General features: G+C 35.2%; 7 protein-coding genes across 10 annotated transcripts; 4 read left to right on the forward strand and 3 right to left on the reverse strand.

The window, feature by feature from the left end:
* The first annotated feature begins 234 nt into the window (after positions 1 to 234).
* LOC123014538 (protein IMPACT-A-like) lies at positions 235 to 1,352 on the forward strand. Its single transcript, XM_044413705.1, has 4 exons — positions 235 to 623; positions 677 to 910; positions 959 to 1,156; positions 1,210 to 1,352. The coding sequence occupies exons 1-4, from the start codon at positions 382 to 384 to the stop codon at positions 1,301 to 1,303; spliced, it is 768 nt and encodes a 255-aa protein (XP_044269640.1). The 5' UTR covers positions 235 to 381; the 3' UTR covers positions 1,304 to 1,352.
* LOC123014537 lies at positions 1,272 to 2,822 on the reverse strand. Its single transcript, XM_044413704.1, has 4 exons — positions 2,531 to 2,822; positions 2,251 to 2,483; positions 1,900 to 2,205; positions 1,272 to 1,854 (listed from the first exon to the last, which is right to left on the reverse strand). The coding sequence occupies exons 1-4, from the start codon at positions 2,654 to 2,656 to the stop codon at positions 1,338 to 1,340; spliced, it is 1,182 nt and encodes a 393-aa protein (XP_044269639.1). The 5' UTR covers positions 2,657 to 2,822; the 3' UTR covers positions 1,272 to 1,337.
* Positions 2,823 to 3,105: 283 nt separating this feature from the next.
* Positions 3,106 to 4,814, forward strand: LOC123014583 (microspherule protein 1). 2 transcript variants are annotated; one of them, XM_044413774.1, is made up of 5 exons: positions 3,106 to 3,285; positions 3,336 to 3,420; positions 3,466 to 3,927; positions 3,975 to 4,495; positions 4,542 to 4,814. In XM_044413774.1, the coding sequence occupies exons 1-5, from the start codon at positions 3,146 to 3,148 to the stop codon at positions 4,744 to 4,746; spliced, it is 1,413 nt and encodes a 470-aa protein (XP_044269709.1). In that variant the 5' UTR covers positions 3,106 to 3,145; the 3' UTR covers positions 4,747 to 4,814. The 2 variants fall into 2 exon arrangements, with proteins under 2 accessions (XP_044269709.1, XP_044269710.1); XM_044413775.1 differs by having other exon boundaries at positions 3,336 to 3,414.
* Positions 4,763 to 6,104, reverse strand: LOC123014584 (exosome complex component RRP42). Of its 3 annotated transcripts, none has more exons than XM_044413776.1 (6): positions 5,967 to 6,104; positions 5,805 to 5,914; positions 5,558 to 5,754; positions 5,343 to 5,508; positions 5,113 to 5,292; positions 4,763 to 5,064 (listed from the first exon to the last, which is right to left on the reverse strand). In XM_044413776.1, the coding sequence occupies exons 2-6, from the start codon at positions 5,850 to 5,852 to the stop codon at positions 4,798 to 4,800; spliced, it is 858 nt and encodes a 285-aa protein (XP_044269711.1). In that variant the 5' UTR covers positions 5,853 to 5,914; positions 5,967 to 6,104; the 3' UTR covers positions 4,763 to 4,797. The 3 variants fall into 3 exon arrangements, with proteins under 3 accessions (XP_044269711.1, XP_044269713.1, XP_044269712.1); XM_044413778.1 differs by having other exon boundaries at positions 5,805 to 5,921; positions 5,967 to 6,073; XM_044413777.1 differs by having other exon boundaries at positions 5,805 to 6,057.
* LOC123014582 (poly [ADP-ribose] polymerase) lies at positions 5,712 to 10,167 on the forward strand. The gene is made up of 9 exons (XM_044413772.1): positions 5,712 to 6,348; positions 6,873 to 7,014; positions 7,068 to 7,234; positions 7,284 to 7,471; positions 7,519 to 7,732; positions 7,784 to 8,079; positions 8,130 to 8,445; positions 8,502 to 9,785; positions 9,835 to 10,167. Exons 1-9 carry the CDS (start codon positions 6,241 to 6,243, stop codon positions 10,084 to 10,086), a joined length of 2,967 nt encoding a protein of 988 aa, XP_044269707.1. The 5' UTR covers positions 5,712 to 6,240; the 3' UTR covers positions 10,087 to 10,167.
* Positions 10,091 to 10,663, reverse strand: LOC123014585. The gene is made up of 2 exons (XM_044413779.1): positions 10,459 to 10,663; positions 10,091 to 10,410 (listed from the first exon to the last, which is right to left on the reverse strand). The coding sequence occupies exons 1-2, from the start codon at positions 10,639 to 10,641 to the stop codon at positions 10,126 to 10,128; spliced, it is 468 nt and encodes a 155-aa protein (XP_044269714.1). The 5' UTR covers positions 10,642 to 10,663; the 3' UTR covers positions 10,091 to 10,125.
* Positions 10,664 to 12,197: 1,534 nt separating this feature from the next.
* Positions 12,198 to 13,720, forward strand: LOC123014544 (cysteine-rich protein 1-like). The gene is made up of 2 exons (XM_044413713.1): positions 12,198 to 12,356; positions 13,390 to 13,720. The coding sequence occupies exons 1-2, from the start codon at positions 12,317 to 12,319 to the stop codon at positions 13,581 to 13,583; spliced, it is 234 nt and encodes a 77-aa protein (XP_044269648.1). The 5' UTR covers positions 12,198 to 12,316; the 3' UTR covers positions 13,584 to 13,720.
* The last annotated feature ends 768 nt before the right edge of the window (positions 13,721 to 14,488 follow it).

Here is a 14,488-nt window from a genome sequence, read left to right on the forward strand (position 1 = left end):
TAATTTATTAAAATATTTTAATTATTATTTTGTTATTTATTATTTTATATCTTTATTTAAATACTTTTTATATATCAGTGTTTTCACTTTGATATATTAAAACTGTTTATTGAAATTGTGGTTTAGTTACTTATTTTATTTATTTTTAATTTTAAAAATTTAGTGAATTTTAATTCAATGTGACTAAAAAATGATTTAAAAAAAAACAATGTTTTTAACTAAATATTGATATTTAGTAGCGATATAGCGGGGATCGTTGATTTATTATCGATAATATACAACATCGATATTTTTTTCGTTAATTTTGCTGTTGAATCAGAATGACAGAAAAATGTAAATATAACCTTACTTTCATAACTAAAAAAATGTGTTTTGCCAAAAATGGACAATTTAGTAGAACAGTGTGAGGAAATTGAAGCCCTAAAATCTATTTATGACGATAACTGGCGACTGGAAGCGGAAACCAATTGTTACAGCATTCAAATTAATCCCAATGTTAAATTATTCATTACCTTGAATGATGATTATCCGTCAAATAAGCCCCCAAATTTCGAGTTATTGGCTCCAACATTACCGCTGGAGCAGAAACAACTAATTTGTGACGAATTTAGCCGCATTTATGAGTAAAAACCTAAAAACATTTAATAATTCTACCATTGTTGTGATATTTTCTTAGAAGTAGCCAGGGAAGCCCTATTCTGTTTCAATGGATAGAAAAGTTGAAGGAGATTGTAGACCAATGTTCAGAGGTTGCAAATGCTTCCCAGCCAGAAGATTTGAACGAAGTGGAAGAGAAGCAAGAAATAAGAAAAGAAACGGTTCTAGAAGTGATACATGGGGATATTATACAAGACAGGAAAAGTGTTTTTCAGGGTCACTTAGCTCGGGTTCACTCGTTACACGAGACAAAGTATTTTATGTTTCCCAGTTTTTATAAATAACTAATTTGATATTGTAGAGAATTTATAAATCATTTACTTGATAATAAGAAAATTGCCCAAGCAACTCATAATGTCTCAGCTTATAGAATACTGACTCCTCAAGGAACAATTCTTCAAGACTGTGATGACGATGGTGAGACACACGCTGGAGGACGCGTTTTACATTTATTACAAATTTTAAATGTGACCAATGTGATGGTCGTTGTTTCTAGATGGTGAATAGAATATTTTTAAATACCGTTATTATCGTTAAATTAAATAATTTAAGGTATGGGGGTATTCAGTTGGGCCCAGATAGATTCAAACATATAAATAATGCGGCAAGACAAGTTTTAGTCCAAGGAGGTGTCTTACCATCATGATTTTTATTGTTAACATTTGATTAAAGAAATAAAGTTATGGATCGTTTAAGCTTTTGAGTTTTTGTGAGCTTGATTGTTTGATTGAACTTATTATTTGTTCATTGACGTGGAGTTGTCTTTCCAGATTCTGTATAGCATCTCTACTTAGTTCTTCATCAGTCGTGTGTATAATTTGCCTGACGTCTTCAGGCAACTCATCAAACAATACGGGTAGATGAGTCTCATACATTTTCTTAAAAATCTCTGCTGTTATTTCATACGTATTYAAGTTTCGCAGGGGTTTTGTTCCAACTATGACTGGAATGCCGGGGGTGTCAATATTGGGGTATCCAAAGCTCCTATAGCGCTTGAAAGCGCCTTGCACTGAGACCCACACTTCATAAATAACTTGACAACAGGTGCATTTGTAGAATTGGTTTGTGGGGATGGTGTCTGCATCAGTTTGCAGAACTGAGTAGTAATCGTATCTACCTCTGTGGATATTRACCATTCGGGCAACGCGGCATACGTCCGTCCGAACTGTCTTCACCAAAGATATAGGGGTGTCGCTTCTACAAGAAATTTAGTTTCGCTTTGAGAAAAGTCAGGAAAAAGACCTGTAAATGTCAATTCTTGTCAAAACGAAGATGAGACTCCCGAAGTGCAGCTTGGAGTAATTGGTAACCGAGCAGATTACTGGTAGAGATTGACCAGCAGCAATTCCGCAAATCGGTAGCCAAACACTCACAGTAACATGTCCGATTGATTTCGTTGTGAAGAAATTGCGTGAAACGTCGACTCTACACTCAAATAGGAGGTGTTTCTCCGTTGATAAGTGTCTCCGAAATTTCACATAAATGAGTTGTGAATGAGTATAAACATCTAATTCGTTATCTAATTTAATCGTAACTTTGGCTACATATCTGGAAAAATCGTGCCCAATTTGCTCCTCTACGTTTTATATTTACTCAATATTCCCGAAATCTCCAAACCAAGTTCCCGGTAAACGTGACGGCCAATAACATTTAAACTTATAAACTTCATTCATTTTGTGCTCGTGAGCGATCTCTCCACCACAAAGTGTGTGGCGCGTGTAATAAAATTGTTGAAAGCCTTTAACATCAGTATCTTCGGTATATATTTTAGGGAACATGATATAAACCGCATCCAATTTCCAACCACAAGTTGCGAATCCTGTTATCTAAAACATGCATTCTGCAGAACTAGCATAAAATTTTTCCAATTTACTTCAATGTAGGCATTCTTAATAACTAGTACTTTAGTTGAAATTATTTCAACTTTGCCTTTTAGCGTATTTTCCACAATACGCCGCTTTAACTTAATTCTGCACTTGACGTCTATTTCACCGGTCATTTTTTTTGTATTTATATTTTCCCGCGTTACTCAGTAAGTGTTCAGAGAGTTAAAAAATAAAAATAACTAGTTTTTTTAATATTACTCGTAGCCCCTTCAACACATTTAACAAATCTACCCCCGTTTTTTAAAACTTGCAAATAAAAAGAATCGATCCAGACGTGGCGCCATTCCGTGTTAGTAACGCACTTGAGCACCAGAGGCTTGTGATTTTCTAGGGAGTTTTCACTTCTTATCTTTTACTGCTGTGCTTACTAGTAGTTAGAAGTTACGATCGAAAACACACATGAGATAAATGTTGCGTTGTACAAATTGTTTTATTTATAATTATTTCTAACTTGATAATAAACATTTAATTTTAATTTTTGACTATATTGCAAAACATAAAGTCAATATTTTACATAAAAAGGTATTTCGATTTTCTGCTCAGTCAATTGCAAAATATTTCGATTACGTAATCAATGTCATTTGACTTATTCGAAAGTGTTTATGTTTTTGGTGGAAGAAGCGGAAATGGAGGGTTTACAAGAATCTGAAATGTTGCAATCACCCAACGAAAAGTCGGAAATGTATAGTACATTATCGCAAAGCCATTTAATTGACGCTTCGGATGTTACAAAACGGCGAAGGTAATTTGAGGTTATGTGTTTTTTTCCATAAGTTTTTTTTTTACTTCTAGTTCAAATCGATCGATTAAACGCAAAAAATTTGACGACGAATTGGTTGAATATAGTCTAGGCTTGCCCGGAATAAATACAGTAAAGGTAAGTGCTGGTTCTTATTTACTCTCATTATCATTTGAATTGTAGAGTAACCGAGCACGTACACAGTCTCATTCCGACTTTTCCGTGGCCAGTCCTTCGACTCCTCCAATCGTTACAACTCCCACAGTGAGTCATACACCTGATTTTAAGAGAAAGCCGGCGTCCAAAACTGTGACGAGCAGTTCGCGACGTAACAAAAAGGGGCGCCAGCAGAATCAGTTTGCAACCAAAGATTTGGGCAGGTGGAAGCCAACTGACGATCTCGCATTAATTATTGGAGTTCAACAAACAAACGATTTGCGAACGGTACATTTAGGTACCAAATTTTCTTGCAAATTTACTGTGCAAGAATTACAACAGCGATGGTATGCTTTATTGTATGACCAAGCTGTGTCTCGCGTGGCTGTATCAGCCATGAGAAACTTGCACCCCGACATGATAGCCGCTGTACAGGATAAAGCGCTCTGGAGTCAAGCTGAGGAGCAGATTTTAAGTACTGTAAAATCAGTAAGTTTGTTTTATATTTCGGAAAGTTGTTACATGAGAGTTTTTAGAGCGCCAATCCCACAATTGATGTATTCGCGGAACTACTAGCACAAAACCCAGATGTTTTTTATCCTGGGAGAACAGCAAGTGCCCTATTTAGGCACTGGCAAACTTTGAAAATGTATCATTTGTTGCCTGATCAAGTTTTGGGGCCACTGCCAACTTCAGGTCGTCCCATAATGACTTTTAACGATGCTGAAGATATCATTCAAGATTCTGAGTTGAGTGAACCTCCAGATGAGGCACTTGATAGGGAATTGAGATTACAACAGAGGAAAAATATCAAGCAAATCAGACAGTTGGAAAATGAAGTTGGTAGATGGAATGTGTTGGTTGATAGTGTAACAGGTATCTGTCCTGGAGAGTTAGATGGACAAACACTAGCAGTGTTGAGGGGTAGAATGGTGAGGTACTTAATGAGAAGCAAAGAAATCATCATTGGAAGATGTGCCAAAGGGTATAATGTTGATATCGATCTTAGTTTGGAGGGACCTGCACATAAGGTTTCAAGGCGTCAAGGAACCCTAAGGTATTTTTTTTTGTGTTCTGACAAAATGAAAAAATACTTTTTTCAGATTAAGAAACACAGGTGAATTCTACTTGTCTTCTGAAGGGCGCCGTCCAATTTTCGTAGATGGTCGTCCAATAACAGCTGGAAACAAAGTCAGATTGTATGACAATGCAGTAGTTGAAATTTCTTGCCTAAGGTTCATTTTCTCTGTAAATCACGACTTAATTAGAACCATCCATGATTCATTAAGATATAATGGACCAGCTTAGTTAATTAAACAAGAGATTTACCAAAAAAATATTTATTCTTGAATAAAGTGGTTATTTTAAAAATCCCACATCTTGATTTTTATTTGGATTAATTTGACTTAACGTTTCTAAAAGTGCCTCACTTAGCCGTTGGGCCACTTTTTCACCCATCTGTAAGCAATCCAGTAATGTTTGGGGATGTAAAGAACCTGATCCAATTTGTAGTACTGTGCTAAATTTATTCTTTGAAACTGCTATAACTACAGCCCCCACTGAACATAATTCTTCTGCCACATTTGGGTCAACAATACACTGCTCCCCAATTTTACACACAGTCACCTTAAAACATAGGTTAGCACAAGTTGAAAAATGTATTCAATTTTCTACCATAATGGGGGCTGCTGAAACGTCAAGCTTTTGACAATCGTGTAATTCATCTGAAACTTCCATATCTACGTTATTTCCATCAACTGTAACTGACTTAACCAGTGGTATTCTAGTATCCCAAAGAGCTGCTTTAACAGCTATTGATACAGCATCATATAAGTTACCCCCACACTCCAACAACTTAAAAAAAACACGTTATTTTTTTGTCTCAGGGTGACACAAATACGTACAAGGATGTCTACAAATATTTTCCAGCATTTGCGCCCTTTCAAAATGCACAGTTTAGTTAAATCAAACACTTCAGGTGACCTATAAGCTGCAGCTAAACTGTTTGATATCTCAACGGCTAAATCTTCACCTCCTCGGCCTTCAAAATCAGGAGTTGCATTTGCAGAACTATAAAAGTCGTAAAAGAACAAAAGCGGGTCATTTGTTTGTAAAATACCAGTCAACAAAAAATTCCAATTTTCCCTCTTTAGGTCTTTCTGGATATGGAACATCAACTTCAATTTTGACTGCAACTAGAACGTCTGTGTTAGCTAAACGTAATCTAGCAGAACCAAAGGCATGTGAGACTATGTTAGTTTCAAGTTCTATCGGCCTGTAGTCCTCACGTTCGCGTCCATCAACACGAAAATTCTCCTACAAGTGGTTTTATTATAGAAATTGATGATTTTTTACTATAAGCTTACTTCTACTCCATGCAACACAAACGTTTTCTCAGCTTCACACAATGCCATTATGTGAATTTTTATCTTATACAGCAAACAAGTGTTTTCGTGACTTCGTGGTCAAACATAACCTAAAATCTGGGCATGTGAAAATAGTATAAAATTGTGAGGTTTTGTGATTACACTATTGTGTTGAACCTGTTCATAAATGTTTGATAATTGTGCAGTTTTTGGAAGATTTGCAAAAATAATTAACTCAATAGTACAGTTTAAAATTTTGGCGGGCTGCTCAGGCTACACAACCTAAGAAACGTAATTTTTCTAAATAATAGGATTTTTCTTAGAAATTTTCAAGATTTCTGGTTGGTCACTTGTTCAGTTACTGCGCGTTTTTCCCGGTACTTTTAGGTTGTGTTTGTTTGTGTAAAAACTACTTGTTTACGGAAAATAAGCAAAAATGGATCTTCCATATCGTGCAGAATATGCGAAAAGTGGAAGAGCAAACTGTCGTGGGTGTAAATCACCCATTGGACAAGGCACCCTGCGACTGGCAGTCATGGTCCAGGTAACAAACTTCCAAACATATTTTCTTTGCAAGATTAATATAAAATTTGATATTTAGAAAAAGTTTTCCAGACTCTGGGTTTATTCTATTAATAAATAATATTAATAACATTATCTGGGGGAAAGCAGTATTATACGATTTGTAATAAGATATAAGTAATTTGAAAATATGACTTTCCGAAAAAAAATCCCTTGTTAAAAATCACAAAATTATTAAAAATATTTCTTTATATACACGGTGTACAACCGCATATGTGGTTATAGAAAACGTTGAAAGGATCGCAGATATGGCAGGTGTGCTTTTAAAATTTTTTTACGCTTTTGAAATTAAACGTCTCTTACAAAGAAAATACAAAATCACGTTTTTTAATTAATAAAAATTACATTTTTGTCCCTAAGGAAAGTTGGTGCAATATTTTGGTTTGCAGTTTTGAGAGTAATTCAGTGGTTCAAAAACCCATTTGAGTGATTATTCTTTTGGATCACGCTGTTATGTTAATAAATTGACAATGTTGAAATTTTTAGTCTCCATTTCACGATGGAATGGTGCCAAACTGGTACCATTATAGTTGCTTCTTCAGCAAACAACGTCCGAAATCAGAAGACGAGATTTACCACTTTGAATCTTTACGACTTGAAGACCAAAACAAAATTAAAGAAAAGTTGTGTAAGTTTTAATTCTGACATTATTAAACCCAAAAAATGAACGCTCAATTGTAGCAAATGCGGGATCAGTGGTAGTACCTAATAAGAAAGTTAAAGGTAAGAAAAGAGACGCAGCAGCCATCGCCCAGAACAAAACCGCCCTTAAAGACTTCAAAATAGAATATGCCAAATCTGGTCGAGCTACTTGTAGAGGCTGTGAACAGAAAATACTGAAGGATGAGGTTTTTTCCTATCTTTGTATTTAGTTCCGTGATTTCATAATGCTTTTAGATAAGAATTTCAAAAAAAGATTTTGAAACTGAAGTTGGTAAAAAATATGGAGGACAGGATATGTGGCATCACGTGACATGTTTTGCACAATTAAGGGCTGAATTGGGGTATTTCGAGTCTGCAGACCAACTGCCTGGCTTTAAAACGTTGAAAAAAGACGATCAGGCGGAGTCTAAAAAACAGTTACCGTATGTTTGTCATAATTTACTTTTCTTTTTTTAACAATTTTTTTTAGTGCCATTAAGCAAGAAGACGTTCCCGATATTAAAAAAGTTAAAAAAGAAGAGGATACTGTTGACGGATTTACGGACGAGCAGTCGAAATTGTACAAACAACAAATTGAACTTATCTTTAAATATAGAGATCAGTTGGAGAAAAATCTCAATAAGGAAGAACTTGCTTTGTTGTTGCAACATAACAATCAAGATGTTCCACCAGGCAAGGATAGGGTCGGTTTTATTATAACTTTTTTTTATGTTAATTTAAAGGAAAATATTTAGATTTTAGATTGCCTCGCTGATATTATGACTTTTGGTGCCTTGGAACCGTGCTCCGTTTGTAAGGGAGGACAGTTGGTTTTTGATAAATTTGGTTATATTTGTAAAGGAAACTTAACTGAATATACGAAATGCCACACTCAAGTGAAGGAGCCACCTCGCAAACCGTTCAAAGTCCCCTCAGCTTTGAAGGAACACTCATTTTTGAAAAAGTATAAATACGTGCCTAGAACCCGTGTGGTGAAAAACGCCCCACCCTCCTACTCCATCAAAAAAGAAGAGGGCGAAGAAAGTGCCGAGTAAGTTTCGCCCTCCCCCAAATTTCAAACTTCTTTGACTTGATTTTAAGACCGAAAGTGAAGAGAGAAACACCACCGCTGTACAATATGGAGTTCGTTATTTTGGGACAACCTGCGAGYGGAAAAGAAGAACTGAAACGACAAATTGTGAAGTTGGGCGGTAAAGTTGTCACCAAAATTAGTGGGACTGTGATGGCTGTGTTTGCGTCAGAGGCTGATGTTGAGAAAATGGGGGCTAGAATGAGTATGGTTCAAGAGGAGCGAATCCAGGTGGTTCCCGAGGATTTCGTCGATGAAGCGCCCCAACATAGGGGGAAAATCCCAGAACTGGTCGTTGCGAAAAGTATCTGCGACTGGGGGTCAGATGTAAGTTTCTCAGTTTATACAATAATTTTTATACGCAGTGATTGGTCGTTTTTCAGCCTGCTACTCGCCTCCCACCTGAACCATCCAGCAGCAAATCGAAATCTGGCAGCATGTACACAAAGTCTATGCCAAGCAAAGTGAAGATGACCTTGAAAGGTGGCTCAGCTGTGGATCCAGATTCCGGTCTGGACCACAAAGCCCACGTTTACTCCACCGAGCATAACAAATACTTTGCTGTATTGAGCAAAACGGATATACAAACTAACAAGAACAGTTTCTATAAGCTGCAATTGTTGGAGGCCGACCGCGGTGACAGATACTGGGTGTTCCGGTCGTGGGGCCGCATTGGTACCACCATCGGTGGTAATAAATTGGAAGAGTTTAATCATCTCCATGATGCCTTACTCGAATTTCATAAACAGTATGAGGAAAAAACCGGAAACAGGTGGGAGAGTCGGCACGAATTCCAGAAAGTCCCCGGACTTTTTTGRCCCGTGGATGTCGATTATGGGGAGGATCAAAGTAAGAYTATGGATATAACGGAGTCGGAGTCAACGTTGCCACTTCCTGTWCAAAACTTGATTCGGACGATTTTTGATGTGAAAGCGATGAAAAAACTCATGCTGGAGTTTGAATTAGATACTGAGAAAATGCCATTGGGGAAATTGAGTAAAAAACAGATTTCGAAAGCTTTTGCCGTTCTGACTGAACTGCAACAACTCGTGGAGACAGGCGGAGCCGAGGCGAGATTCGTAGATGCCTCAAATAGATTCTACACTTTCATTCCACACTCTTTTGGAGTGGATAATCCTCCAACTCTGAAAGATTTAGAAACAATTAAGAAGAAAATTGAAATGTTGGATAGTTTGATGGAACTGGAAATTGCATACAACTTGATGAAATCGAGCGGTGCAGATCACACCGTCGACAGTTACTACCAACAGTTGAATACCGAAATTGATGTTGTGAACACTGATAGTGAAGAATACAYAATTATACAAGAGTACGTGAAAAACACTCATGCCGCCACTCACGGGGGCTATTCCCTCGATATCAAAAACATCTTCACTATTAAACGTCAAGGCGAGGACAAGAGATTCAAACCGTTTAAGAAACTGCACAACCACAAATTATTGTGGCACGGTTCCCGTACCACCAACTTTGCTGGGATTTTGTCCCAAGGGTTGCGTATTGCCCCACCGGAGGCTCCCGTTACAGGGTACATGTTCGGTAAAGGTATCTACTTTGCCGACATGGTGTCTAAGTCTGCCAATTACTGTTGTACTTCGCTTCAGAACCCTACTGGGTTGTTYCTGTTGTGTGATGTGGCTTTGGGAAATGTGAGTTRTYYGGTAGYTGTWATACMGACTTTATKTTTTTGTATTTCAGATTTATGAGAGYACCCAAGCTGAGTACGTGGAGAAGTTACCAAAAGGCAAACATAGTACCAAAGGTTTAGGTCGAACTGAGCCTGATCCTAAAGCAACCAAAACCCTTGATGGAATTGAAGTGCCTTTAGGTAAGGGRGTGACCAATAATGAAATACGGTCAGCGTTGCTTTATAACGAGTATATTGTCTACGATGTGGCCCAAGTCAACGTTAAGTATTTGGTTGAAGTTGACTTCAAGTATAAATACTAAAATGTTCTTTCCTATATTTTTAATGTTTACAAGTTTGGTTTACAATAAAGTTAAGTTTAGAATAAACAGTGTTACGGTTAATAAGGATATTTTTAATGATATACCTCCATTTTTTCCTGTTCCTGGTACTAAAATTGTTGACTTATCACCTAAACTGCCACCACCATTGTCATTATCTGAGGCTTTTCCACTACCTCCGTTGCAAAGGTCTTCTTTACATGCCACAAAGTACCACCTGTAAGTTTGGTCTTCCACAATTTCATTCATATGCTCTGGCGTGTCCTCACATCCTCTATATATTGAAACAACTTTACCTTTCGGRTCCTAAATCACATTACTACATTAAATGTTCTAGATCAAGTATGAACRTACTAGTAATTCTTGCCGTTTTGTCGTACAATATTTTTTATTGCAATTTGTTGGAGTTGTTTTCTCAGGTGTATCAACACATGTCATGTCAGTATCTTGCTCACCAATTGAACACGTGTAACATTTTAAAGTTACAGCGGAGTGGTAAAAGGAGGCACAGAGTAACAAAAACAACGCTAACTTCATGACTTAGAACTACAAATACTAGAAATCTTTAGAATGATCTSAAGATAAGGGTTTTGATTAAAACAGTTGATAACAGATAAGAAAAATATTTTACTGTTATCGAGAATATACTGGAGATTAAATAGACCTACCACCTTTTCGAATTACCTACATCTTTTTATAAAACTTATTTTAAAGCAGCCACCATTTCTAAAGTTTCATCAACTTCTCGTTAAGATTCTCTAAACTATTTCGACATGCCTACATATTATGATTTCAGTTAATTCATTTATAAAATCGATGAATTTTGAGAGAGTTTGTTTCTTGGCAAAAAAGAGTTTGGGGCTTGCTTCAAGGATTATCATCTTTGGCCCAAGAATGCAAAAATTTTTGTGTACTATTAATGGATTTTGAAAATTAATGGTAGATGGAATTACAAACCATTATCTTTGAATTCAAATTCAAGTTTGAGAACTGACAGGCTTCTGCGTTTGCGCATTTTTAGCTGTTTTGAAAAATAATAACAGCTAAAGGAGTATAGTTGGTTGCCTAAGATGCGATTATACACATTCAGTATCACAGATGATCTTTTCCAACTTTTCTTTTTTGCTTTTATGTCTTCCAACATATACGTATACGTTCTAGAGTTCTTTTTTTGATTCAGTTCTAGTTATCTGTCAGGATCTTGCGCAATTATATTAGTATTAATGTGTATTTCCACAATCATTTAGAAAAATTGCCTTTTACAGAAAGTTAATTAACACACAAGTTATTTTTAGTATAGTATAAGTAGCTGCTATTTCACAGAGAATAATAGATGAGGCTTATTATAATAATAAATTTTTATTCAAAATTTTATCTTTGTCTTTTTAAATTACTTTTACAGTAAAGTAGCTTTCCTTTTATGTCGACTTTTTACAAATCTATGTATATCTTAAACTGTGAAAAAAATCAAAAGTATTTCTAGGTCAAGTTAGTATTACTTTTATCAGTTTAATCTTTGGATTAGATATCAATACTTGAATTATTTTATATACTTACAGAATTTTTTATAAAATAAATATTCCATCATTTTTCATACCTCGTTTATTATGTCATAACATAGTATAAAGTTCCTGAGTCAAATATAAATGAGTCATATCTAATAATACGCCCACTCTTCTAATTACCTTTTATTAACAAAAATAAAAGAAATGGAACTGAAATCTACTCTACTAGGAATACACCTTTTATTATGGAAAAGTACCCACTAATTTGACTTGTCACCACAAGAAAGTTTTCTATCAAAAGGAAGCAGGTGGATGCATAATAATAAGTACCTGTCAAACTGGATGACCCAGTGGTAAAGTACTGGGCGATAAAAACAAAAAATAAAGTCAAGTTTTATCAAATTATCATCATTAACGTCATAAAAATTAATTAATAAAATATGCACCACATTCGGAAGTTTTTAATATAAAATGCACTTATTATTACTGCATGTATTTGTATATGTTGTTTGATACAGGTAGAACGACTTTACAGAGTGATAATTGTAAAATGTAGGTAGGTACACAAATGAAATTACATCACATCGTTCAGYCACCACAAATGAAATCGAATGCCGGCAAAGTAAAACCTGCGTTTGTTGCTCGTTCAGCTTAGTTTGAGCTGATACTTAACTGTGTTCAGGTCGAAGTTSGAAACTCTCTTCACCATGCCCAACTGTCCAAAATGCGACAAACCTGTTTACTTTGGTAAGTCTACTAAATGTTTACAAAGACAATAAATAATTCTCTCAAATTATTTATTTATTTATTTTCATTAACTGTACATATGTAATTTATTGACGGTTTTTGTACTCAAATTTGATAATAAATATTATTATTTTTGTGAAGAGACTGATGTGAAATTAWTGAAATCTCTTTAGGTATATATTTTTTTCATTCTGTATATTCTCCTTATTTGGGGGTTGTTTTTATTACTAAAACGCCCGTCCAAATTGTTATATTGTTTATTTTCGGCCACCGGTTTGCCCATATGGCTTCATCATTATTATTTTTTAGTTCCACATGCATAAAATTGRCCCTCTTGCAAATACGGGTTCGTGAAAATATCAGTATGTCACCCCGATGTTTGTTTTAGAAATCCGCTATTGTTATTCCAACACTTTCACAATTTTTTGCGTATTTAAGCACTTTAGGAGGAAATTGTATCATGTAAATGTATTATCGCTGTAGGAGTGTTTTCTTAACTCTTTAAATATGTACTTTTATCTTGTTAGTGTTTTTAAAGCGGATTGAAAAAGTGAAACTACAAAATGACATCAGGTTTGTCCTCATCTCTCCTACTTGAAATATTTTTTCATTCGGTTATTGATCACCAAATGAGTAATACTTGACTTTTTACGACGTTTTAAAAGTTGACGTAATAATTTGTATACATAAGAGTGACTTCCTTTTATTCCAACGGTTAATTTTTCGGTTTCACTTTTTCAAAATTTGACTTGAATATCAATGAGACGTACTTGTACTTCCCCAGCTATAAACTGATTTATCGTTGTCACCTTGAAACTTATAACGAATAGATGGTATCAAAATTATCAAAACGGAAATATTTATCTCAAAATTGCCCCAATCGCCAACTTTATTTGCCTTTCGTTTCAAATTGAGTCGCACTTGCTTGCGATAACACATGTTGCAGTAATTAACACATTTCTTCTGCAAATAAAGATAGAATTTTAATTCGTGTTTATGACTGATAATAGTGATAATTCATGTTATCTTTCAGCTGAACGCAAGACTTCCCTGGGGAAGGACTGGCACGCTGCATGTTTGCGTTGCGAGAAATGCAACAAGACTCTAACTCCGGGGTCACATGCAGAACATGAAGGCAAACCCTACTGCAACCAGCCCTGCTATGCAGCCCTTTTCGGCCCCGCAGGCTTCGGACGTGGAGGTGCGGAAAGCTACGTCTACAAATAATCCTTTCTTGGGTCCTGTTAACCCCCAATTCAAAAGTAAAAGGAATTTGTTATTACGAGTATAAAAAACAGTATTTTTTATATTGCAATTATTGTATTTACTAAAAAAGTAATAAAGTATATTTCCATTTATTCTTAWTGGTGTGCTTATTTTGTACCAGTGGAATTTTATTTATTTTGTACTGGAACAATGCGTGTGCAGAAAATTAATTAACTAAAACACCTGATAAACACAAGCGATAAAAAACCATGATAAAATTGCGGACGTGACGGCGAAATTAGGCGAGTCACAAAAATATTTCAGCTTTTTCGTTGAAATTTCATTGGAAATACAAAAAAAAAAAACATTTTTATCACACACCATCATTGTGTACCAATAACTCAAATATTTGAAGTTTTCATCAAATACAATCATTTTTTATTTGACAACTCTAGAAAAATGGAATCAAATCTAAAAATAATTAATTGTATAAACATGAGATAAGAGATATAAAAGTAATGAGTAAAAATAAAGAAATTCTTTGTAACAATTACTTAGATTTTGCAACATAACAATAATAATAACGCTGAGCAAATTCTTGAGATAAAAAGTAAATAAAAGTTTATGTCACTAATACGTGATCATACCGGGTGACTGTAAATGATTGTGATTTTTTAGTTCAAGTTGGTGTTAAATTTAAAATTATAGTTTGGCAAACTTGACTTTCAAATTCGAACGTCAACCTTTTATAGGCGATTGTCATTCATTGCGACGGGCGACTGTTGATTTAGCTGTCACCTGACACATTCTGATATAACAAATTAGAAGAATTACCAATAACTAAGTATTGTCAATACATTTTTTTGTCACAATAAACATTAATACTCACCCGATAATTAAATAATTTAAGTAATATACTCAATTAT

The sequence above is a fragment of the Tribolium madens genome, unplaced genomic scaffold (genome assembly GCF_015345945.1).
Source record: "Tribolium madens isolate multiple individuals breed KSU strain unplaced genomic scaffold, Tmad_KSU_1.1 Scaffold_97;HRSCAF=244;Tcas5.2_LG3a, whole genome shotgun sequence".
Lineage (NCBI taxonomy): Eukaryota > Metazoa > Arthropoda > Insecta > Coleoptera > Tenebrionidae > Tribolium > Tribolium madens.